The 26636-nt window shown below is 40.1% G+C and overlaps 1 protein-coding gene across 2 annotated transcripts in view; it reads left to right on the top strand.

Moving 5' to 3' along the window:
* Positions 1–26636, top strand: part of GNAL (G protein subunit alpha L) — a gene marked incomplete at its 5' end in the record, with an annotated part of 192698 nt that overhangs the window by 52900 nt on the left and 113162 nt on the right. Inside the window, 4 exons of one of the 2 annotated variants that reach the window (XM_080610385.1) lie at positions 20411–20549; positions 20844–20916; positions 21766–21820; positions 22003–22122. In XM_080610385.1, the coding sequence (XP_080466511.1) occupies positions 20411–20549; positions 20844–20916; positions 21766–21820; positions 22003–22122 (387 nt within the window). Of the gene's footprint in view, positions 1–20410; positions 20550–20843; positions 20917–21765; positions 21821–22002; positions 22123–26636 lie in introns of those variants that run through there. The other variant, XM_080610384.1, reaches the window with a different exon arrangement.

The raw sequence follows: 26636 nt of genomic DNA, 5'->3' as shown, positions 1-26636 counted from the left end.
GGGCCCAGAACTGGACACAATATTCCAGATGCGGTCTCACCAGGGCAGAGTAGGGGGGAAGGAGGACCTCTCTCGACCTACTGACCACCCCCCTTCTAATACACCCCAGGATGCCATTGGCCTTCTTGGCCACAAGGGCACAGTGTTGGCTCATGGTCATCCTGCCATCCACTAGGACCCCCAGGTCCCTCTCCCCTACACTACTCTCTAACAGGTCGTTCCCGACCTATACGGGAACCTGGGGTTGTTCCTGCCCAGATGCAGGACTCTACACTTTCCCTTGTTATATTTCATCAAGTTTCTCCCTGCCCAACTCTCCAGCCTGTCCAGGTCTCTCTGGATGGCAGCACAGCCTTCTGGCGTGTCAGCCACTCCTCCCAGCTTAGTGTCATCAGCAAACTTGCTGACAGTATACTCAATTCCCTCATCTAAATCATTGATGAATATATTAAATAATACTGGTCCCAGTACTGACCCTTGAGGCACTCCACTAGATACAGGCCTCCAACTAGACTCTGCCCCATAGACTACAACTCTCTGGCTTCTGTCCTTCAGCCAGTTCGCAGTCCACCTCACTGCCTGATCATCCAGACCACACTTCCTCAGTTTAGCTATGAGGATGCTGTGGGAGACTGTGTCAAATGCTTTGCTGAAGTCAAGGTAGACCACGTCCACCGCTCTGCCATCATCCATCCACCGTGTTATTTCCTTATAAAAGGCTATGAGGTTGGTCAAGCATGACTTCCCCTTGGTAAAGCCATGTTGACTGCCCCTCAAAACCCTCTTATCCTTGATATGCCTTAAGATGGCACCAAGGATAAGGTGTTCCATCACTTTCCCAGGGATAAAGGTGAGACTGACCGGTCTATAGTTACCCGGGTCCTCCTTCTTGCCCTTTTTGAAGACTGGAGTGACATCTGCTTTCCTCCAGTCCTCAGGCACCTCTCCGGTTTCCCAAGACTTGGTAAAGATGATGGAGAGTGGTCTAGCAATGACTTCCGCCAGTTCCCTCAGCACCCGCGGGTGCATCCCATCTGGACCCATGGATTTATGGATGTCCAGATTGCTCAGCTGGTCTCTAACCCATTCCTCATCGACTAAGGCAAACCGCTCCAGTGACCTGACTTCATCTGAGGTCTCAGGAGTACAGGGCTCTTCAGGACTGCCTCCGGCAGAGTAGACAGAGACAAAGGCGGCATTCAATAACTCTGCCATCTCTGTATCTTCTGTCACCAGGGCACCCATCCCGTTCACCAGTGGGCCTACCTTGCCTCTCGTGTTAGTTTTATCAGTTATGTATTTGAAAAAGCTCTTTCTGCTGTCCTTGACCCCTCTTGCGAGATTTAATTCTAAGGAGGCCTTAGCCATCCTAGCTGCCTTCCTGCATCCTCTAGCAGCAGCCTTATATTCCTCCCAAGTGGCCAGCCTCTCCTTCCATGACCTGTAAACTCTCCTCTTCCACTTTAGCTTTTCTAATTCAGAACTTGGTGAGAATTGTGTAATTTACTAAGTATGCAAATACAAATTCAAAATAAATTTGTAGGTGGTCTAGTTATGTGTTAAAAAGACAGAGGAAAGAGAGATGCACTTCATATCTGTGTATTAATGAGCCCATGTTTATATTAACTTGCCTTCCTCAGGTCTGCATGAGCTTCTTCAAGTGCTGCTTTAAGTCAGCTCTGGCTGTTCAGTTCTTTCCCCTTCTTCATTTGGAGTGTTTGTGCTTTTTTAGTCACAGAAAAACTACCTTGCAGAACAAGAGAGGAGCTGACTGAATTCAAAACAAATAAATGAAACGTATATATTCTTAAAGTGAAGTCTGTACCCATCTCTCATCCTCCAATTTGCAAAATCATTGGCATCATTGGAGACCCAGGTAATACTGGAGACAAAGAATGAACCCGAAGATGTGCAGTGTGTTGGTAGGAATGTTCTGGTCATAGCTATACTGGGCAGGACATGGATCTGTGAGAGGTGGATGGATTGATGTTGGGGTCAGAGAACTTCCATGGAAAACACAAGAAGCTGGAAATGGAGAAACAGCAGTGGGGGGGCAGAAGAAGTACTGTCCTTAAGATGTGTGTGGCTGCATGTGTGTGGCTCCTTAAGATGTGTGATGGTGACACAGGAAGGATAATGGGGACACCTACTAGTTCTGTCATGCTATAATGAATGGACAGATAGTGAACTACTGTTTTCCACAAGTTCAGACATACTCGGGAGTTAGTGAGTGAGATCTGTATTCATGGAAGTCATTGCCAGAAGGTTAATTACCTCAGTTTATTCACATGACAACTTCAGCTGCCATCACTATTTTATCTACATGACCATAATAACCTAGAACTAGACTATTTGCACTAAACTAAACATTTGATGACTGTTCAGCATCAAGTGCTCCAAAGTCTTGTAGTTTCTGAAGTAGACTGTCAAGTTCTTCTTCACAGTGTGATCTCCCACCTGCACTGTAAAAACCTTCTTGGCTGCAAGTACTTTGAATGTGTAAATATAGCTCCAAGATGATCAGTTACAATCTTCACACTGTACAGTGTTGCAGTCTTCGACCTTATAGCACATTTGGCATCCACCTTGCACTAAACATGGCAGCTAAATCCCCCAAACTAACCAATTATTATTTTTTCCCTTTCATTTGGGCAGAGATCATAGGGAGCAACTGTTGTGGAAACCAGTCTTTTTTTCAGCACTAATTGCTTATTGGCATCTTAGAGCAGTGATTTGCTGCTCTCCAGTTTTTTGCATGGTATTCAACTTTACTATTATAACTGAAGAAGTTGCTTTTAAACAGGGGAAAATTAAACAAGACAACAAAAATGTTGCATGCAACTTGAGATTCCAATTTTTTAACATGATCTACAGCTCGAAGCCCTTTTCGTGTGTTGTACAGAAACCATACTGCTGTGAATGCTGATGCTCATCTTCCAGCTGGAGCAGGCCACATGTCCTGAAGTGCCTGTGGAAGAGTCTCATGTATTATAATCCCTCCCCATCGAACAACCAGGCACATGTCTTCTGTGGCTAAAATGCGGACTCCAGCATCTCATACTGGATATGCTTTTGGTCCTGTGAAGGAAACTTATTTAAGCTGTCCTGTAACTGAAATGTGCCAAACATATGGGAAGGGAATGTTTTTGGACTCATAATGTGTGTGGCAGTGGAATCACTGTGCAAGAAGGGAGAGGACTGCGTGGAGGGCGTGACTGGAACAGGTTCTCCCTGGTCCTCTCTTTGCTCCCTCATAGGGGAAGAGAGGAGGGCGATTCTAGGCTGACGCCTTCTGATGTCTTGAACCTGGCTTTTAGAGGAGACGCCCCTTTTCTGTGCTTTGCTTGTGATTCAGCAGCCATGCTTGTATGAATGAGTGTGGCTTCACTGAAGACTTCATTTTTAAGACAGCTTTAGAGGTGCACAGTATTACCTTAGTTTGAAGGCCCCTGTTATTTTTTATCAGATGTAGTGCTTTGAAAGATTGATTGATACATTCTGGTTTACAGACCTGGAGCATACTTGATGCCATTTTGGCAGCAGCTTACTGTGTACTTATTTGGGTTTTTTTAATCATCTTCTTTCTGCTGTTCTGGGGATTGAAACTGTAAAAATTTACACAGCTAGTGTGCTGCAATAAAATTCAATTCTTTCCTTCTTTAGAGAAATGAATTATAAATGTCCTTGTTGCCAAGCACTTGATAACTATATAAGTGGGAAAACCTCTCAGTGATATACCTTAATAGCAGAAATAATGATGTTTGAACTTAAGTCTGTTTATTGAGACTTCATTAGCTTTGCAGCTGAGAAAGCAAGTGGAGGAAAATGTACTCCAAATACGCACTGGGCACACTGGGAGACAAGCAGCCAGCTAAGTCCCCTGTAGGACTTCCTAACTATCCAACTGCTGTTGTTTCTTTCATGAGTTACAGATATTGTGGCTTCCATTCACTTTTTGTTTACATCTGAGCTGGATATTTTTGTTGTTTTGAAGTTTGTGTGTGTGTGTTTATGTGCCTGAAAAGTGCTTGTGTGCATGCATATATATGTGTACACCTTTTTCTCAGGTTTCTGTAATGAGTTGTCATGACTGAAGATCAAACACGTCAGCTATTTTTACACAGTGATGAGTCCCCAGACAATCCTGGTTGGGGTTTGGTTTTGTTTTGATTTTGATTTCAGACTGTCTTCCTCATAAATACTGAAATGTGACTGACTTGGAAGTGTGCTAACCATTTCACTACGTTGATGTTGTGCGTCCCTATATTAAACCTCTTAATCTCCTACAGCAAACTTTTCAGGGTTTTTAGGACAGGAGGATCTTGTTATAAGGGTGGAATCTAGTTCTGTGTATTACAGTACTGTACTGCATGTTATTTGCACAAGAGCCCCCTTTTAATGAGAGTAAGTTCCTAGTGCTGAGAGCCAAAAATCATGTTTTACTGTTTATCCTTTACTATTTGGCATGTCCTCAGACAAGTTGTTTGTTGTGCTGGATCATCACGGGGTCTGTTAGATCATCTAATTGAAAAAAAAGGGAGTTTGTTGTTCTGGAACATCTCCAGAAGTTGTTTGTTCCACAGCCAAGTCCCTCCTATGCTCTAATTCTGAGGTCATCTCCATAAGTCACGTTTGTTATGTTTAATTTATTTCCCTGTTACACACTTGGAATCTAAAAATTTTTAATTACATACATGGCATTTTAAAAGCAACAATGTAAATGTATTTCTAAGGCTAGTCACCTGGCCTTCAGCCTTAGATGGAAGGTTACTTGTTCTGTCCTCCAACCGAACTGCACTGATTATCATTGCTTATGAAAATTACATCTACTTCTAAGATACAGATAAGGTACTGAACAGTAGAGAAGGTTTTTTAATGGATACGTATTTCTGTTTGTGTGGGGAAAAAAGCATGCTTTGCTTTTCATGTTTTCACATCTGATTATTCAATAACAGCAGGTATCTGACAGCATGCTCTGATAACATCAGGCTTAAATGGTATACCTTTGTTTTTGTTCAAAATGTCCCAAGTTCTTTCTATAGCAACTTCAATCAAGTTTTTCTTGGAAAGTATATTTGGGAGTAGGGTGTGTCTGTTTTTCTTTTATTTGAGATCATTCAAAATGTAATCTGCCCCTTAAAAGGTGCACTGAGAAATGGAGTTGCTCTTTAGGATTTTATATACTGATCTATGAATATAATTTTCTTCAGGAAATAAGAGTCTTACTGCCTCTTTTGCCTGAGAGAGATTTTTATGCACCATAAATCAGGAAGGAGATTTTAAAAGGGCTAGTTCCTATCTTGAGATAATTACATATTCAGTGCAATCTTCTGAAACCTGTATCATCTATGTCAAAAAGGAAACCAGACTGCTGCTGACAGCTCTTGTCTCCTGAGCATGAAAATTGTGAGGGAGGGGGTTTTAAAGTTTATATTGTTCTTTTATGATGGTTATGAGTTCTCATACAACTGTGCAAAATCATCTGTGTGATTTCTTGCAAAACTAATGCTGCTGGCATTGATTGTCACAGTGGATGACAGGTATTGAAGAGGCCCCAAGTAAGAAAGTAGGAAGAGCAGAGGATTTTTCAAAAAAAAGGTAGTCCTGACAATTAGACTTGGAAAGCAAGTAAAGGGGATCAGGGCACAGAAAGAAAAGGGAGGTGGTATTGCTTAATGCGCTTACTTCCTATACTAAAGATAGCTATCTAGATAAAAATGTCACTGGTATTATGGAGTAATTGTAGACCAGGATGTATTCAGTTTGCTCCGGCTGCTTGACCTTGCCTAGCTGTTGATTGAAATGAAACAAGCCATGTTGTGATCAGCACTTTCTCTGGGCTGCTGTGCAAAGTTATATGAATAGCTGTCTGTGTCTCTATAGGTTTTGTGGGCTGTTGTACTGAATCCCGTTTTCTGCAGATCTTCCGAACTCAAAGCAGAACTGTTCTTTGTGCCCATTTCTGCTATGCCTCTCAGAACATGTGCTCATGCTGGAATAATTCATATTTGGACTGTCCAGCTTGTCAGAAGCTAAGGATTAAAAGTTGGTGCAGGTGCTGATCCAGCAAGCAGCCCAGTGGGCAAACAGCTTCTCTGTGCAGGTCATGTAATCACTGGGTTGTCATTTTACAGCATAACAAGTCTTGCTAAACTTTTGTGGAGTAGCTTGAACCTAGATTTTCTGGTGTTTGTGTAGAAAATACAGATCCTGCTTCATGTGCCGCCTGCTTTCCCCTAAAAAGGGAGTATCAAAGGGTGAGGTCCATATTGCACACAGAAACTGCATGATAAAAGCTGCAGTAATTGCAGGTGGACTCCAATGGCTTAAGCATATTAACAGTTTCTGTGAACTTGGTATCTTAATTTTGCAAGTGGTTCCTTTCACATTATCATAGGTCTGGTGCTCTTTAAATGTCTATCTATCTTCTTCCTTGCAGGCCTGCTCTGTAAGTGGGTCGGTAGGCAGACAACTCTAATACAAGTTAAGGAAGTTGGGATTGACAGCTACTCAAAAAGTACTTGAGAAGATAAAAGTAACAAAAATGCAAAACAAAACGCATGTAGAGCTGCAGGACGGTAGCTTGGCTCTTGGCATAAGAAAATTCGTGTTTGGTCAAAAGCAGGATACATATGCCCAAAACCTGAAAGTGGAAAGTGGACCATGCACAGTCAGTTAAGAAAACTGTGGAACTAAAAGAAAGTACTGTATAGAGGGATTACTCATTGAGAATTAAAATGTTGTTTCTATCAAGATGAATGGGAATTTATGTGGAAGCAGTGTAAGACCGAAACAAGTAGAACAAGTCTCTGGCTTGAGTTGGTGCCAAAGATCACAAGAGACAATGTGGACTATGAATTAATCAACAAATACTGCCAGTAGAGTCTCTGAACAGGATTATGGGGTTCCACAGAGTTCTCATAGAGCTAACAAATTTGGCTTCACTTGTACTGGATCACTGTGAGAACTGAAGGCCTTGTGGTGTTTGCAGGTATGTTTTGTTGAACAATTCTAGCATACGACTTCTGGATTTCTGCTCAAAACCAACTAGAATTTAGATTTTGGTTCTTCTAAAGTTCTGTGAAACTCCTGAATATCTTTTTAGAAAAAATACCACAAAAAGCTTTATCTGAAAATGTCCCATATAGATATGAGGTACTCACAGACATAAGAAAGTCTGCTCTTTCCTGATTTGTTCTGAGCAACTACTTACCATATTTTTAATGGTGCCATCCTTATTTTGAAGTGAATCCTGAGAAAATATTGACCAGGGGCCACTGAGCAAATAAAATGATAATCTACAAATATATTAATTGTTTGTTTTCCAACACTTCGAAATACTCAGTGCCTTTCAGGTACTGTGATAATGTCCATTGTAATTTGATTGCAATACTAATATTTTTAAAGTTTCAATCTGATGTTTATCTAAAATAGTTTAGCTTGGGCATATGCATTTTCTTGTTCACTTTATAGACATACATACAGATTTTGAGTATTGTCTTGCATTTTGATTTAGAGAAAAAAAGTCATAACTATGAACAAGCAAACTTTATAGTCCTCGGATGCTAAGGTAATTTCTGGTATATTCATCAGACTTCACAAAAACTCAACCGGTCAAGATAAATACTCTATTAGCATTTGAGTAGTGGTGAGTCCGTGATATAGTTGATGGATTGGTTATCACTCTAACTGAAGTCTCTCGAACATTGTGAGGCTCCAAGAATTGCTGGTAACCACTATCAGGCTGCTGCCATCATCAAAACACTTTTTTGATCTACACCCAGTCCTGAGTTGCCCTCCTGAAAAGCAGTGCTGCAACTTTGGGCTGAATGGGTTGCCCTCCTGTGCCACCAGTGCCCAGGACAGTAACAACAGGGCCAATCTCTGAGTTACCCTTCCAGCTCAGTCCGAAGAATGGTGCTTAGTTTAGTTTTCTAATGAAGTAAAACTTTTACAGACTCTGTGTTCATCTGATATTTTTATTTCTTAATTTAAAACTCACGAGGTGATTACTTCTGAACTTGCATGCAATATATGCCACTGATGTGGTGGAGAAACATGCACTCACACGTGGGACAGGCACATGGACAGAGCAAACTTTTATTATTGGTGGGGTTTTCTTTTGGGAGAGAGAGGAAGGGGTTGACAGAAAGAAAGAATAATCCTGTAAGTATAGGGAACAGAGCCATAAGAGGTAATTTCATACCAAAAGAGAGAAAATTGTTATGTGTGTGTATGTTGTCAGTAACAAACCAGCAACATACCTATTACCTTAGATCTTTCTTTGCATAATTCTATGTGGAGAAGGAGGAAGTTGTTATCTGCTGCTTGCTTTTCATTTTTATTTTAAGGGAAATGCAGGCTTACTGGAGTGTGTTGATAGGTAAATGCTAATTTTCATATGTATTGGCATCAGTGAACACAAGGCATTTTATTCAAACTGTACTAACTTGTAGTTGTGGTAGAATCTGGAGGGGAAGGGAATTATGACACTCTGAAAGGTCAAGATGCTGGCTTGTGGAAAAAATAATGTCACAATCCCTGTTGTGAATAGATATAGGGTAGTTTACAGTTGAAACATTTGTCTTCCAGTGGCTCCCTACACCTTTGCGAAGTATCACTAGAGTTGAGGTTGTTTCACGAGATTTAAGTATCTGAGTTGGTTGTCCATATGAAATTTCTCATTCCCTGAGGTCATTGGGTGGCTTATTGCCCAAGTTGAATAGCACCATATTGAAAGATCTATTCATTTTTTAAGTGAAGAAAATAATTAAAATGTATTAACATTAACTTATTTTCTTAAGAAAGAAGTGGGTTCATTAATATCACTAATAATGATTGATCATGAGTAGAGGTGCTAAACCAGGTGGACAAGGTCTTTCACTTGATGGTGACCAGCAAGTTTGACTTTACTGTGCCTTTAGTTTCCAAATTATTAACACATCAGTGAGAATACACTAATTTTGGCTTGCTGCCATGCAGTGCAGTTGCTCAGCTGTATGTCCTGCTAGTAACCTTTATTTCCGTTTCACAGAGATTTCTGAGCACTGATTATGAGCTCTCTACTTAACTCACCTTGAATCCATTTACTGTCTGTGAAGAGAAATAGGCATTTCAAGGGAGGAATTGATTAGATAATAATGTAATTTTGTAATTCTGAGGTTTTAAATATCTGTGTTAGAATGAGATACATTGCACCCCATATGTAATTTATTGTGTTACAAGATTCAGTCCTTCTCACTGCAGGTGGTTAAAATTGTTATTCATGATACAGTTTTGCATAATGCATACAGTTTTAACCCTTAGTGGACATAACATCATGTGTTTACTATGCATGATTGTAGCAGATTTTGTATGTGGCCCGTACCGGAGGTTTTTCTTATAGTACAATATTGTATTAACCCCCAAAATGTTCGAGTGAGCAGATTCCAAGCATAAGCTTGGAATTTGTAACAATATTTAAATCTGGTGTCAGGGTTTTCATGTGCAAAATAAAAAAAAAAATTAAAATACATCATAATGTACATTTAGAATAGAGCAAGCTGAGAAAAAAATAATGAAAAAGTAATTATTTTGGTGTTATATATAGATAATATAGCATAGATTTGCTTAGTTTACAAGTAATCAAATACTTCAGGAGTATTGGTTGTGTAAAGAATGATATTTTAAGTTGTCATTGTGATTTCGATAACAAATGATTAGGATAGTCATCCGCTAAGATTTAGTTCTTAAAATCTGATAGTAAAATTCAAAAACAAACTGAAAATGTCCCTTATATAATAGGTATATGGCATCTGGATTTTTATGCCTGTTAATATTTTGGATTTTTGAAGTGGAGCCTATTCATTTAGCACATTCCAAGAAGGCACAGAAGGGAAGGATTTCTGGACATTCAAGAAGTTCATGGGAACAGCATGCCATAAATGTAAACTCCAACATGATGTAATGTAAGTTGTATACTCATTCAAATTTCTGTAGACAATTGAAATTGCTAACACTCCACAAGAAGGGAAACGCAGTATTTGGCAGTACTGGAAGCATTTTGCCACAGCATCAGGTTTTTGTGTTCTTTGGCTGTGTGCTCTGTATGATTTACGAAAGACAGCCATTGGCTCATACTATAAATCACATACAGTTTTAGAGACAACATATGGAAAGTAACCAAGTTAAGATTGAAAATTTAGGCACTTAACAGAGTGACATCTTTTTCTCCTTTCTACTTACCTTCTTGTGGTGCATACAGCGAAATAATCTGGTCATTCAGAGAGCTGTAAATAGCAGAGAAGGTAACTTGGACTGGGGAAGCAGTATGGTAAAGGCATGAAGAGAGCCTGAGGAGATTCACAGATTAGCAGGGAGGCTATTGTTTGCTGACACAATAGAAGGAACAGGCTCCGAAAGGTGTGTGGATGCCTGCCATCTTCTGTCTCCTTTCCCGCCACTGGACAGGACTTCCACAGCAGAAACAGCAGCTTGCCATGATGAAGTGGAAGCACAAGGAAAAGAACCTCTCCGTGTTCAGGTTCTGTCTTTCTCCTGGGGTGGTTGTTTGCTCTCTGCACTGGACCAGTCTGGGTATTGCTGTTGTGTTCTGCAGTCATGCTCCTACAGAGCCTGCCTCTTCTGGTGGCTCAGAACTCTGGTTTTCCTGTCTCATTTACATGTGGCTCACTACATCCTAAGACAGAACTATTAAAGTAGGTGAAACAGTTCAGATTGTATTGTATTAAATACTTTACTCACAGGAAAGCTCTCCTTGTACTTCTCAGGAAAGCAACAGGGTATGCCTTTGATTTCTTTCAGGCAAAACTAGTGGTCCTGACCCGTGGTTCTAGATAAAACATTACCCCCAACAGCCCTGTGCTTGTTGTGGTAGAAAGCTGCAGCCCTTGTGGCCCAGGATGACAAGGCAAGCCATGGCATTCTATGTGCTTCACCTGGACATTACAGGCAATCACAAGGATCCCTGGTCTGATAAATCCCACCTTCCCAAGTCTCCTTTTCTGGTACCAACTGTCCTTTGTTGCCATCTTCATCCCTCTTCTCTGAACCTCTGCCAGCTTGTGATGGAGGGTAAAAAGATGAGAAAAAATGGGAAAAAAGATGAGCTCTTGGGTGGAGGTGACCAGTGTTGATCATGTCTTCCGTGAATTCCTATGAGTATAATGTTAATACCTTTCTCTATATGGGGAGTACTTTATTTGATATGTTCTGGGGCTCCATTTGTTGGGGGGTTTGGGTTGGTTTGAGGGTTTTTTCCTTTTATTTTGCTTTGTTTTGTTTTCATGATCACTCTGACAACTCATGGTCATTCTGAGGTGAAATATATGCAGAAATCAAGCTTTCAAAGGGGAGGACTCTATTATGCACATGCAGAGCATCTGAGATGCACAAGCAACTCAAATTTGGGCATTTGCTATTTTTTATCATTTGCTTTTGCAATCTCAATAAAATTATGTAAAAATGGGTGGCATAGAATAAACTTCTGTCATGTGTTATGTGCCTTTTTCAGGTGTAATTCTTGAATATTTCTGAATGGACAGCTGTACATTTCCAATCACAGATAAACACAATATAAATAAATTGTTGTATGGACCACAAGCATTTGAATGGCACAGAGAAGTTTTACCCTAGCTTAATTTAAGTCATTTACATGTTCAGACAACATCCTTGTGTGTATTCTTCTAAGCTGTCTGTATACAGTGTTACGCTGGTTTGTATTTCTGGTGAGTGTTTTGGAGGGCTAACCTATTAATAGCTGGTTTTCCCTACATGAGCAGGCAGCATCCTAAGCTGTCTAAATGTGAAGAACGGATTTGTCAATGAGAATTTATAGTGGTTACTTTTATTTAAATGAAGTGTTCCCAGTTAGTGCCCATGTAAAAGAGCTATGTAAAAGGATAAAATAGCCATAATGTATCTAATGATCCTTTACTGGCAGATTATGATCATATCTTTATTAGTGGTAGTAATTGTGGTGACAGTGTTGCTGACACGTTAAGCCATTTCTTACAACAACAGCTTTTGTGCTGCTGCATTGGGATCAGAAATGCAGTTCCCAAAGATTTGCATATTATGAAGAATAGGCTGCAAAGACATGGAAGCACAATCTTGTCATTGTGTTTAGTGATGCGGATGGTAGATTGTTATAGCTGATCCTGAGCAGGAAGAGCTTGCATATGGGTAGGTTTAAAGGCCTTTAAATGTTTTAGGGTTGTTAGGCAAATTGGTTGGCTAAGTGCGTGGTGGTGTAAGTTGTTAAATACTCGGAGCAGCTGTAAGCTCTTTTAAAACCCTCTCACTGCTTTAAAATGTACAGTGCAGTGTCCAAATAGCTGGCGTAAACTGAGATTGCTGGATTAGACCACTTGTATATTTGTACTATTGCTAACCTCAGACACTGCAGTGTTAGTTCTGCTTAGCATTGTGCTACATCAGTTGGACATTAGCTAAGATTTAAAATCTCAAGGATGTTACAAAGCATTAAGCTAGAATGGTTCTCCATACAAAAAAAAACCAAACCAAAAGTACCTGTAATTATGCAGATTGGATAGAAGCATGACACCATTGTTGATCTGGCTGAATTTTTTTAGGAAGCTTTCTCACATTATGCGTTTTTATTTTAAAACCAAAGTTTTTCTTTTACCAAAGTATGTGATAAAATACAGATTCCTCAGTAAGTTATTATTTTTAAGTGACTTTTTCCAAAATGCCTGCAAGTACTCTGGACTTTTTAATCTTTCCCCCTTCTCCTTCATGCACACTCTTAATGTTTCCATCACCTTTCATCCCAAGTGAAATGATCCTGTGAGATTTCATCCATACTCTTGATCCTTAGGATAAATTAAGTTTTTGCTCCAAAGAATCTAACTCATGTTATACAAACAGGCCAGTGGGTGCTGGAAAAAAATACTGCTTTTTAGTGAAAACAGGATCAGTAAAATCACATGGATTTGAATTTCATTAACTCATGCTATAAAGGTTCAATCAGATTAGCATCATAATTTTGAGACTAGACAGGAATAGAGTAAGTGAATAAAAGAATTAAAAGGAAAATATAGTAGGTAGACTTATTTCCCAAGAAATGGTCACACTGTCTTTACAATTGTTTTTCCCCTCTCCCTCATAGGTATGCAAATGAAACAGTCATCTATATGAGTAATTTATCTGCTTAGTTTTATCTGGTTTGCATGTCCAGAGAAATATATAAATTCATGTTATGAAAGTGTAGAAGTTTATTTGCAACATAAAACTGGTTTTGGGAAGGACCATTTGGGTCAACAGGTCATGGCTCTTTAATTAGGAGCAAAAATGTGATAGCTATTTAATCCAAAAGGTCATCTGCTTTTTACACATATACCACAAAAATACCTATAGGAGACTTTAAGATCTATACCACAAATGGCCAAGCAGAAAGTGACTCAATAAGTATTTGTTACAAGCCAGTGTTTAAGTTAAGAAAAGATAGATGGATGAGGAGAAAAAACCCACTGCGGGGTTGGTTATTGTGTAGGTTTTGATGTTTTATATGTGTTTTCTAGTTCAAACTTATGCAGTCAAGCAAAAGCTGTATTTTTGTGATTAATATTATTGATAGAAATCAAGAGTGTGAGAGTGTGTGAGGCTACACACATCTCGGCAACATTATTTCCTGAAGCAAATTTTTACTGATCACTCTTGTGTATATTTACATGTTGGGATCTTTAAATAGGATTAGGAAACAGACTTACTTGCTATGAACTTATCAGTGCTTCTGGATATTGGAATTGGTAATGTGCACTCACCAACTGCAGTTGATATTATAGAATTGCTTGATTCATGTTAAGGTAGTTATATGCAAGGATTATGTTTATTTGTGAAAATCTTCTGTTAAGAGACACCTTTGACCATTAACTGCAGGCACTCAGAAAAAAACAGAGCATAATTCTGAGTTTGCGTGGCAGTAACTTATCTATGTAGAGACCTCCTTTTTAAGAAAAAAAAAAAAAATGAATCAGCCATTTGCTGGGATAGCAAAGACTTAATTTCTCAAGCAGACGAGTTAAACAACAGTGATAAAACTAAAGAGTATCTCTACATTTATATCAAGACGGGGTGATACAAGCACAAGTCAAAATCAGATGTGTTTGAGGCTCGGCAGAATGTTGTCTAATGAATAGGGGTGGAGGCAGGCATGCTGTGGCTGCTAGTGTTTTGCTGAGGCACGTGCCTCGGAGTTAAAAGTGAAGTTAGTATGTGCACATCTCACATATGTTCAGTGTCTCACAAATTGTTTTTTTCCACAGTTTTTCATTCCTGTCCAAATAGGGAGATTGTGATAGTTGACCTGAGCATTTACGATTAAATGCAAAATTCTAGATGACACACAAAACCCTTTATAAGCTGAAGATAAACGATTTGGCTTTGCTGTTACAGCTGTGGAAGATCTTAGTCAGCATGTTGCAGAAAATCCAGGACAGGTCTCCTATATAGATTCCTCCTCCCTACTTTTTAAAGCAGTAACTCCATCTATAATTCTAGCTGACTTATTTATTGATGAATTCAATTCTAAATTAGGCTGATATCAGCATATTTTGCCTAGCTATTTAAATGTATTTAATCTCAAAGACTGTCCTGAGCAACTGAATAGAACTATATTTCTATTGCGTTAAAATGTGAATGTATTACTTTGTTTATTCAGTTCAAGAGAGCAGTGGGGGGAGGGTGTCCTTGGATTGCCTAGACAAGTGAAACTCCCTATAAATTGGGATACTATCAGAAAAGTGCCTTCTGCTTTGCTAACAATGTAACATACCACAGAACAGAGTTTTGCAACTTGAAACAAGAAGTTGTCCTTTTGCTCATTGGAAAATCATCAATGTTACTTTGTTTAACAGTGTTAGATTGTAATATGTAAGATTTTAATGTGTAACTGTATTGAAACCGCAGGAAGTTACTTAGTTTTTAAAATTATTAGAACCTGGATGGATTTGTGTTAGTTTCAATCAGCAGCTTCTGCCCCGGTACATACAGATGGACATGTGTGAGGTGCTGCCATGCGAGTCTGCCTTCATAGAAAGGGATTTCTAGTCAGAAAAAACAAGTAATAAACACATGAATTACGTTACAATAAAGATCTAGATGGAAACCCTGAGTTGATGGAACTGGCCGAAGCAGAGACTCCCCTTTCCCCCTGCTTTCTTGCAGAACACGAGTGAAGAGTAACTAGCTTGGATAAGGAATAACTAGCTTGACTCAAAGAGGATTGCCCTCTTTCTTTAACACAATCGTACTGCAAATCTGCTTTTCACCTGATGCTTTTCCACATAGGCTTCCCAGGAGCATCTGGCTTCTTAGAGCTAATCCTCCCTTCACAAATGTTTTCTCAGGGCAAAAGTCTGTTGTCATTTCTGTGGACTGCTACTTGCAGCATTTCTCTGGAAAACTTTTTTTTTAGACTCTGTTACTTTTAGTGTATAGTCTTTTACCACATCAATTCATCTGCTTTCTCTCTTTCTTTTGCTGCTTGCCTGTACCTCACAGAGATGGGGTGGGTTGTGGGAGATCAAAGGGTAAGTTGGTTTGTCAGGTGAGTTACATGGTGGCAGCTGCCAAGTAAAGGAGTATGGCATGGGAATGGGGACAGCAAACTGGGTCAGGGAGCTGGGGAACTACTCAGAGCATTGCCATGCTCCTCAGCACTGCCTGACCCTCTCCTGCATCAGTGGGTTTGTCCTTAATCCACAAATCTGAAGTCAGTTCAGGCTCAGGTCCACAGTCACTATGGGAATGCATACCTCACCTTCTCTGGCATCTCTCCCATCCTGCTTCTTAAAACAGAAGAGCTTCTCTTTAAATTCTTTTAATGACTTTTTTGAGGTCATGGGTTTAAACAAAAGGATAAAGGTGAAATTTTTCTTTAGCATGATACTTTTCTACAAAGCATGTGCTGTGTATTTTCTAGACCCTGAGTCAGCATTTTTAATACAGAGGGGTTTTGGTTTAGGATTTTTTTTTTTTTGGTTCCTGGTTCATGTATCTTATAAAAATCCAAATGTGGTCTTCCAGGAAGGGTGTATACTTTTGTGTTCAATATTTGACATCTGCAGAGAAGTCAGAACAGGTATCTGCAGATGACATCTGCAGAAGAACCTTACTAAGAATATATCACCAGAAAGAAAACATTCTTTTTCCTGAATACTTATACGAATACCAACGTATTCTTCTATTTTCAGACCATGGTTTGAAGATGAGGTGAAGTTAAAACCACAGGAACTAGTGAGTTGCATATCCTGATGTGCAGCAGTGGGCTACATGAAAAAGAGACATCAGTGAGGAGAAGCAGGTCAGGTTGCCATAGTGTTACACACCTAGCGCGGTGCTTGTACTTGAGAATAGTGACAGCAGAGAGTTCAGAGACCTCAGTGAAACCTGAGGCAGGAAGAGTGGGAAGCAGGAAGAATCTCAGTTGCTTAGCTCCCCCCTAGGCTTTTGTTTACATAAGTCTTTCCATTTGCTCTTTTTTTGAGAAGCAGAACCTGAATTATAACAGAGGCTGTGCAAAGGGTCTGCAGCGTTTCCGTGGAGAAATTTTCTCCACCGCTACCTAATGTTTGCAAGAAAAAGCTCTGTATGAGTCCCTCTCTGGATTAGAGGGACAAGGAGCAACCAGATCTCTTGAGCTGTATCTGTAGGAACTCCTCATTAATGCTGGCTGGGATTTTGTGCCTCTTTAGCCCAAACAGAATGAGCATGTTAAACAAGACTGACTTTGTGGCAAGGGTGGGGACCCAAGTATGGCTGTTCCCTTGAACTTCACTTCAGCTGGTGGTCAGTTCTCTTCCATTCAGGAATGCAGATGTGGCCTTAATGGAAGTATCTTGGGGTCCCCAACATTCAACCTGAGGCTCATAAACAATGCAACCTGAGATGGGAACTCACAAAGGAAAGCAGGAAATAAAAGTGTCTCCGGTTTCCCTCCAGGAGGGCTTATGGTTTATTGCCTGCTTTCACAGTGGGACACCAAATTTGAGCATGAAGCAGGTTAATCTTATTTTTGCACACAGTGTGTATTTATATATATTTATTTATATATGTGCATATGTAAATATATGTACATATATGTATGTTGCCTAATTCGATGGGGCAGAAGCAATGTGAAATGCCTCATTTTCAGGACCAGTAACTTGAGGAGGATGCCATGTTGGTTGTCTGGGAAGAAAGGGGAAGAGCAGGAAGAATCTCCTTTCTCTTGCCTGGGGTTTTGTTTTTATTCACATCTGTGATTTGTACTAGAAGTTGGTTTGGTAAAGCAGCATTGCTGAAACCTTTTATAGAGGCAGGTATTTGGATTATGCTCACAGTTTACATTGATCTGCATGCAGAGGAGACATATGCGATAGCTGTGATTTCTCCCTGGAAAAGAAAAACAAAACAACAATTGCTGTGTCCAAAGGGGTGAAAGCTTCTCTTGTGTTTATTGCTTCCAGGATTTCACAGTTTCAGATGTGTCAGGATAAGTGCTGTATTTGGGAAAAGCAAAGGGAGGGTTGGGAATACAATTACAGCCAGAAGTTCTTTCTGGGCACAGGTTGCTTGCGCGTGTCATTCTTGAACTGTGTGATCTTTTCTCAGGAGGAAGAGACCCAGAAGGGTCATGGGGTTTTTCACGGGGGAGAGAGGAAATGAGAAACACTTTCCCTCTTTTGGAGAAAGGTAAAAGCAGGATATACCAGGATCCTGTCAAATCCTATTTATTGGCACTGAGCCTTTTCAGAGCTGGGAACAAATCTGCACCAAAAATCCCAATGTTAGTATGTGTAGGAAGAAACTGCTGAGGAGAGGAGGGGAAGAAACAAGGCAGAGTCATCTTCTTGGACCAAATGACACTAGCCAGATTTGAGATCTAGGTCCCAAACAGAGGTATTTACACAGGAAATAAATATGGCTGTGCACATCTTGTGCATCATAAGTTACAGCTTCTGACAGTGAACAACTATGAAAAGCCAGAGCCAGTTAGTGATTTCTAGCCAAGCCTGTTGAGTTTTGAGCCCTCATAGGGCAGCAGCAGAGAGCAGACATGACTGCTCTTCACGAAAGCCATTCATTGTGTATCCTGTGTTTGACAGCCTCCCAAAACACTCTGAATTGTGCTTCTAAACTTACCTGTATCTGTTGCAGGTTTTGCCCCTCCTGACAGGAGAATGTCTGTCCTGAACAATGCAATTTGGTAACACTTGAAAATGTGTATTTTGGCCTGACAAGGCCAGGTCAGACAGGGCTTTGAGAACCTGGTCTAGTGGAAGTGTCCCTGCCTATGGCAGGGGGGTGGAAATAGATGATATTTAAGATTCCTTCCAACTAAAACCATTCTATGATTCTATGACAAATCCTGTCAAATTTTGTCTGTAGTGGGTCTGCCCTCCCTCCCTTCACCTAAGTAAGAAGAAAGCTAAAACAACTTCCAGAGTCCGTGTCAAGCAGTACCATAAAAGTATGTATCTGACACATGAAATCAGTAGTCTCCTGAAAACTCCATATATCTAGCCACAGGTGGAGCACTACCTGTTTCTTTTCACCATCCTATGGTGTGCACTCAAAGTTAACAGTACTACTTCCTCTTCCCCAGTCCAGCACTTTCCTACCTGAGAGAGCAAGTGAAAAAACCCCAAAATCCATATGCTTATAAAAATTAGTTTCTTTTTGCCACATGCAAATCAAGACATTTTAGATAAAAATATGTTGTTTTATTTAAGTTGATAGTTGGCAGTCTCTTTTTCATTTTAGTCAGGACCAGGATTTTGCACACATATGTGGCTATCGAAATAGTAATTTTTCAGTAATCTATCTTTGAAAGTGTGGGGTAATAGTAATACTTGGAGATAAAGGCTGAAAATATTGTGGCACTTCAGAGGTGTCCTGTCCACCTTTTTTCTATCACTTTTGTGCCTCAGTAAATCAGGGATCATGTTTGAGTAGCACAGGTGGTTTCTATGCAGTTGAAGTTCAGGAAGAGCCAGATGCTGTACTGCTGCTTTTGCATTGAGATGCCAGCTTGCAAGGCGAGAGATCGGAAGCAAGAAGGAATACCTGTAATGTTGTCTAGTTGGTGTTTCATTTTGGGACCTAAAATGGAGGTAAATGAAGGAACAAACATAGGGTTTGTTGTTGAAATTTGTTGTGGTAGTGGTATTAACATCTATGTAATTGTGAGTTATCAAGACAGCATCATTTTCTCAGTCAGCTGATATAGGTTGGACTAGTCAAAGGAATAAACCCACCTATGTACTGCTGTGACAACTTGTGGCAGGGGACACTGTTTATTAGCAATTCCACATGGTGTTTGTGCTTGTGTGTGCGTTTTACATAGGCGTACATCATATGCCGCCCTGGCTGCGGGCACTGTGCCCTCCGGGCAGGCCCTCGGTGCTTGCACACCCCGGTGGCACTGGCACCCTCCCGGAGGTCACTCCATATGGCAGCCATCACCTGTGGCAGCCTGGGATTTTAGACCCCGGAGTGCCAAGCCTTGCTCTGCCCGCAGCCAGGTCTTCCAGTGGGAACGTGGGGAAAGATCGGGACCCCCCGCTTCGGCGTGCCGCGCCCCGCATTCCTCCTCCCCTGCCGCCAGGCCGCAGCCCGGGGTGTCGGTGGGGATGCGGTTGGGCCCGGAGACCGCGCAGGTCCCGCGAAGGCGATGCCAGATCCAGGTTTTCGCGGCAGCAGCGCAGCCGGGGCGCAAGGGCCGAGGCTGGCGGGCGCGGCGGCGCTGGGGCGCGGTGCGGGACGGCCCGGGGGGCAGCGGGGGGGCTGCCCGGCTCGGGAAGGGGGGTGGGTGCCGGGAGTAGGAAGGGGGGGTACGGCGGGGCCCTGCCATCTGTCCGCGGCCCCGCAGGATCCAGGTAGATCGGTCCGGCTTTTACCTTTCTCCTTCGGCTTCCCTGCGCGTAGGGCTTGTAGCTGAGCTGTTTCCTGGTCTCGCAGAAAGAGGCAGTGCTGAGTTAGGAAGACAAAAATAGACCTTTACAGAGAAATATAGGGATTGTGTGCGCGGTGGGGAGGGAGAGAAGAGAGCGGCACCCGGCTGGTTTCCAGGAGGAGCCCTTTTTCTCCCTCTCGTTGCATGTTAGGCATTTTTGCACAGATTTCTCCCCCTCCACCCCCTCCCTGCTGGGCCACGGTCACCTCCGCCGCCCGCCCTCCGCATCTCCTGTGGGGAGCGAGCAAACCAACTCCGCGGTGCTCGGAGAGCGGCTAGAGACCATTTTCTGTGAGCGAGCCGGGGGGGGAAGAAGAGAGGAGAAACCGTCGCAGGGACACACGGATATAGACTTGTCTTCTGCCTCCCCCCCTTCCCCCTTCCCCTTTCCTCCCCCTTGTAAATACTAAATCTGTGAAGGCAAGGATTTGACATCCATCCTAAGAGGCGGCTATGGGGTGTTTGGGCAACAGCAAAACGGAGGATCAGCGTATCGATGAGAAAGCGCAGCGAGAAGCCAACAAAAAAATAGAGAAGCAGTTGCAGAAAGAGAGGCTGGCTTATAAAGCGACCCACCGCTTGCTCCTGCTGGGTAAGGAGGAAGGGGGCTGCGGTGGGGGACGGGGAGAGGAGAAGAGGGGTATCTGCGGAGAGGGGAGATGTGGTGCGCGCCTTAGGCATGAAAAATGTAGGCTGTTGTATCGAGCGCTATTGCGAGACGTCCACAGATTGAAGCTCAGCGCCTGAGCCACATGGATGCAGGCATACAGAAGCGCTGCCGGAGGTGGGAGATGCTGTCGCGTCCAAAAAACAACCAAAAACCACCCTGAGCCCCCAGCCTGAACCGTGTATCACAATGTTCTCCCTCTCCTTCCTTCTCTTTTAGGGGCTGGTGAGTCAGGAAAAAGCACTATTGTGAAACAAATGCGAATCCTGCATGTCAATGGATTTAATTCAGAGTAAGAATTATTGATGCTTTGTGACTTATTTTTCATTAAATATTGGTAACAGGTTAACACACAGTAGGCTAGGAAATTTCTCCTCTCATCCCCTGTGTTTTGGTGGCTTGACACTGCGTTCTAAGTGAGAACGGGGGTGACGATAAGGAAATTACTGCTATTGTATATTTGCATTTTTTCCTTCTGGCCCCTTTACTGTATTTTACACTGTTGCTACTGCAGCACTTGACAGGCCCCTGTGTAGCAGCAACATGGCGACTACTTTTTACATAGAAGCAAATAACCAAATGTTGCATCTGTCCGTAATTCAAAAATACATGTCAGGTCACATTCAGGGTGACTAAAACAGTATCTGCTGTTTTCCGGTATTGAGGTTAGCATAAAACTGAAACTAATTTGGCACATTTGCTAGAAATCATTCTGTTTTCTGAGGCTACATCATTTTCTCTCTGAAGAACTCCTTGCCAGAAATTATTATTAATCCATAGCATTAATCTTAAATATCTGTTGGCCTTAACTACATGTTGTTATTTTAGAGCATGTTTACAGCATGCTGTAGAAATGAAAGAACGACTTCCAGTTTCATCAGGGGAGGCTTTGCAGATGTGGCTATGATTGTCTGATTAAAAAAAAAAAAAAATAGCAGGCATGAATGTGCATTGCTCTTCTTACTATGCAAGAAAACAGATAAGGGGAAAAATATCTTTTTCTTGCTGTTCTTTTCATTTAATATGTTGTAATGGTTGAAGAGCAGATAAACAAGCGATCAGTGAAAAAGAAAATTGAATGCAACTGACTGAACTGCTTTGGAAAAAAAATCAAAGTGTTAATATTTCTGTTTTAATGCAGAGAAAAGAAACAGAAAATACTGGATATTCGGAAAAATGTTAAAGATGCGATTGTGGTAAGAACACACTTTATACTGTTCTAAATGCTTGGCTGTACTGGAAATGATAAGGATTGTGCTCTCCAAGATTGTGCTGAGAGAAATCCCATTTTGCTGATCATATTGGATTATCTTCTATTGATCCTGTATCCTAGATTTATCCAGATTAATGTGTTTGTTTTTGTTTTATCCAATTCCAGACTATAGTTTCAGCTATGAGCACTTTAATACCCCCAGTTCCATTGGCCAACCCAGAAAACCAATTTCGAATGGACTACATCAAGAGTATAGCTCCTCTTTCTGACTTTGACTATACAAAGGTAAGAACAGAAACCACTGGATTTATTCTGCTTTGAGGGGGAACATGTTGCTTCACTTTGATTTGCTGAAATGGTGTCTTTTCTTTTTGGAAGATGGTCATAAGAAAAAGCTTATGCCAGTATTATCACCAGGTTCTCTTTCTTACAAGACTGTGGTGGTTGTACCTGTTTTAATGTCTTGTTGTTACTGATTTATTTGCTGCTGTTTGTAAATGCTGCTTCTGCATTCAGTTCTTATCTTCAACCTTTCTGATATAATTATGCATATTGACAAGTCAAATAAGACTTTGTTGAAATCTGGTTTCCTATGTGGAATTAGATGCAGGATGTCAGTCTGAGGAGTTACAGTCTACACATAGCAAATGGTATAAAAGGAAATAGAAGGGCAGAGTAGCCCCAGTGTTGTTTTCCATACTTACTGCGCTTCAGAGTGGAAACTCACGGAAATGATGGTCAAGTAAGGTGGTTTGCTTCCTTATGTATTTTTTGTAGCTGGCATGAGCAGTGGTGTACTTGAATGTAAATATTGCCATCTTTTGATGGGGAATCATGAGAAAATTAAGGATTTTTGTAGAGATGCTACTCTTTTGTAGACAAATGAGAGATCCCTTTCAGATTAACTTGCATAGGCATCATAGGTTTGATTATTTTTACCTTTTTATGTTACTATTTATAGGAACATGCATAGAATGTTTTATATATATATTATGCATGACATGAAAGCAAGTGCATAGACATTCTGAATATTGTAAGGAATTTCTTTTTTGCAGTAGCACAATTTTTAATTTGCCTGAAAATGATACTGAGAGCAATTTGTTATGGGTCCAGCAAGGACTAAAAAAATCTTCATTCATTGGCTAACTGATTGCAAGTTGTTCGTGCTATCAATATTACCAAAGAAGCCATTTACAATAAAGTGTCATTAGGTTATTATAGCTTCAGGGTGGAAGGGGAAGAGGGGAAAGAGTTGTTTCTTTATTATATGACTCATATTCTCTGGTGTGTGGTTTTGCCTCTGGTAAACCTACCACTTTGAAGGTTCAAGATGAAGAAAAATTATCAGACATCTTGTACAGTTAGAATTGAACACAGAATGCAGATGTTAAGAAATCGACTGCAAGGTACACCCACATACTGCATAATTGCTCAATTGGTGAATCTAAGTTTGCAAAAATTAGAAACTCTTTTTAGAAATGGAATGTGAGTTTGACATGAAGTATTTGTCGTATGCAGATATTGCAGTTCTGAGGCATTTGTTGCTCATTTTACATGGGGTTTTTTTTTGCTTGAATTTTGACTCTTACATCTTAGGGTAAAATAAATGATAGCATGCAGCCTTGCAATTCTCTGTAGTATATCTGGCTTTTTATGTGTCTGGGACAAAAAGAAAACTAAAGTAGACTTTTGATAGGGCTAGTAGGTATTTTTTATTTGTATTTTATTGTTTACAGAATTTCTCCTTTTTCACAGAACCTGACTATATCTAGTCAAATTTGACTTACTGATCTTTTATAGACGGGAAACCTTTTTTTCTTGGAGGGGAAAGGAATAGGACCCAGTGGACTGTGAAACAAGTAATAATTAATTTGAAACCCTGCTTCAAAGTCCATTTTGGTTTAAAATTGAAAAAAATCACTTTTTTTAACTAAGTAGAATTTCTGAAAATACCGTCACATTATTTGAAATAGTGTCAAATAATAGTTGTAGCGTAAAAAAAAAAAAAAAAAAAAAAAAAAAAGGTTGTTTCTTCTCTGCTTAATTCATAGGTTTAGTATTTGTAAAATGTATCATCTGGATAGTTTTTTTTCCCCCAAAAGAAGTTTTTGTTGGTTTAGAGTGTTATTTCTCTCCAAGAAGATGTGTGAGCAACAGAGATTGGAAAAAAAGAAGTGCTATTGTGCTTCAGGGCTTGAATCTACTCCAGTTTAAGTCAATGATAACTTAAAGTAAAATTACGTTTCTAGCTCAAATAACTTTTGACCCATTTAGTATTTTGGATAAGGACAAATATAAAAGTAAATATTTGGCTAGTAATCAGTTATGAATCCTTTACTAAGCATTACTGATTCTCTTTAATTAATAGTTGATATATGGAATAAGGCCTTCTGAGCCAGGGAAACCAGTACAGTATTTAGCAGTAGACATTCAGGACTTGCAGTTCTATCATCTGTACAGTTGTAAAGGAAGAAATGCTGACCTAGGCAGTGCTCAGGTGTTGCCTCGGGGGTAAGTTTTGGCACGTTCTAAAACGTGAGAAAGGTTACACTTCCTTTCAATGAGGGAAGAGGCATAGTGCTTAGTGTTGCAATATGAATTACAGATGTGGGGTTTTCTGGGTGGTTTTAGCCATGTAATCTTTATCATGGAAATCGATGCATTTCAAATACATTGAATGCAAAATGTGGGAAAATGTGTATACTGTATCATGAGCCTTTAAAGAGAGATCCCTGTTGAAATGCAAAAACTTCACTGATGGCGTAATATGACCAACGCTCAGGAGGCACTGATTTAAATATCTTTGTGACATATTGGGTGTGCTTGGATAGGTATTCTCAAATTGCGTGCAAATTAACTGATATACATTTAATTGTGAAAATTGCCCTTTAAAATAAGTGGATTTGAAAATACTGGTTTCCTGTAGATGAAATCATACTCTTAATTGCAATTTATGACTGAAGTTCCAAGAACTTGAATAAGGATAGGATTCACATTTAGACGTAGTATGTATATGGAGGGTTTGTTTGGCTGGGTTTTTTTAAATTGTATATAGCTCTACAAACTGTAAGCAGAACATCTTAGTAGTGATACAGATTTTAAAACAAATAGTTTGTCTTTACATTACAGCTTTTAGCAGGCCTTTAAGAGTCTGTGGAACGTCCCTTCTAACAGTTCTACTTGCTTTTAAAATTTTTTCTTTTAATTTGAATTTAGTTTTGCTACCTTGATGATTTATCTAGTTGATCTAAAACAAAATTGAAGGTTTCTTGATTATTTTTTATATAACTTTTATGTTGCCTTTCATTACTTTTTATTAAAAACTACTGGGGACTGATGTGGTCTAATTCTGTAAATCCTAAGAATTAAGGCAAGAGTTTTTACAAAATTAATTGTGAACAAGGCAAGTGTCCCCTGTAGTTTCTTCCTTGAAGTCATAAAAGGAATCAAAATATTTTTTTTATCTAATGACTGGTTTAGGTGTTGTGTTAGCTCCGTGTTCCAGGGTGGAATCAGCAGAAGGGTTTTAAAACTGAAATGGAAGCATGCACGCTATATCAGAAAGGACTTTTTTATTATTTTTGGCAAAGTGTTGATTGATAGTTGCTAGAGTTAACAGGAATTGACCTGTGCCATTTTTAATCCTTTATTGATGGGGAGTTATTTTGTCCTTTGTGAATCAGAGTGAACATATTAAGGGCATATTATGCTGGTAGCTGTGGAAAAACATGGTGTATTATGTAAGTGTGTGTTTACTCAAGTTCAATTGTCTTTAATAAAGTATTTGAATTTTGTGGGCACTACAGAGCTGCTTTGTGCGTAATTCCTTTTCTGTTTCTCTTCCCCAAAAATGTAGTCAAATTAAGTTGCTTTTCGTAATATGTGTCTTGGTCAAACTCATCTGATTAGTTATGTGTAGACGTGTAACAAGTAATCAGTTAGCTGCCATCAAGCTATATGTGCTTGCCTCCACAAACCTGTTACTGGTGAACACAAATCATTTGCAAAGCAGAGACCATGTAAACACTTCACCCGGGTTTTAAGGAGCAGGAAGAGTTTTCAGAAGTTTCATTTTCCTTGGCTAAGAATGTTTTAGAGATTTTGGACCTTCATAAATTTTTGTTGGACCTTCATAAAACAGTGAATTGTGCCAATGTAGTCCTGTGTGGTGACTTTAGAATGTGAGTTTTAAAAATAATTTTAAAACTATTTAAAAACTACTTAATCAGGCATGCTCTTCAAAGTGAAATGTTAATGTGGCCATTGACAGGGAAATTACTTTAATCTGGTCTGTGGTTTGCTCTGTGTTTTCAGGTGTTGCAGTTTCAGCATTATTTGATTACTTCAATTTTCTTTCACATTTTCTTTTTTAAAATCGGGGCTTTGTATTCATAATGTAAAGACATAAGAGAGAAAGAAAAAAAATTGCTCAGAATTTGAAGTTACATAGATTTTCATTAGATATTTCAAATATTTATTAGACCTGGTATTCAAAATAAAACTCATGTTGACGCCTAGGGGTGACTGGTTTTCGGTGTGTGTCTCAATGTCTGAAGTGGCTGGAAAACTTGCTCTAAATATGGTTCATATATGGTTAAACTTGCTTGGGTTGTGCAGTTAATGCTGTGACTCTAATATCCTATTTGACCACTAATTGTTTAAGTTTCCCTGTAATACGTACTTGATGTAGCCCAAAAGGAGTTACAAAATAGCATCATCTTACATTTTTCAATTTTCAAATAACTTGCAATATTTCCAAGTTTCTCAGGAGTGTGAAAATATGCAATGTTGTACATGAA

This window comes from Psittacula echo (assembly GCF_963264785.1).
Source record: "Psittacula echo genome assembly, chromosome: 2".
Lineage (NCBI taxonomy): Eukaryota > Metazoa > Chordata > Aves > Psittaciformes > Psittacidae > Psittacula > Psittacula echo.
This window is presented reverse-complemented; position numbering and strand designations above follow the sequence as displayed.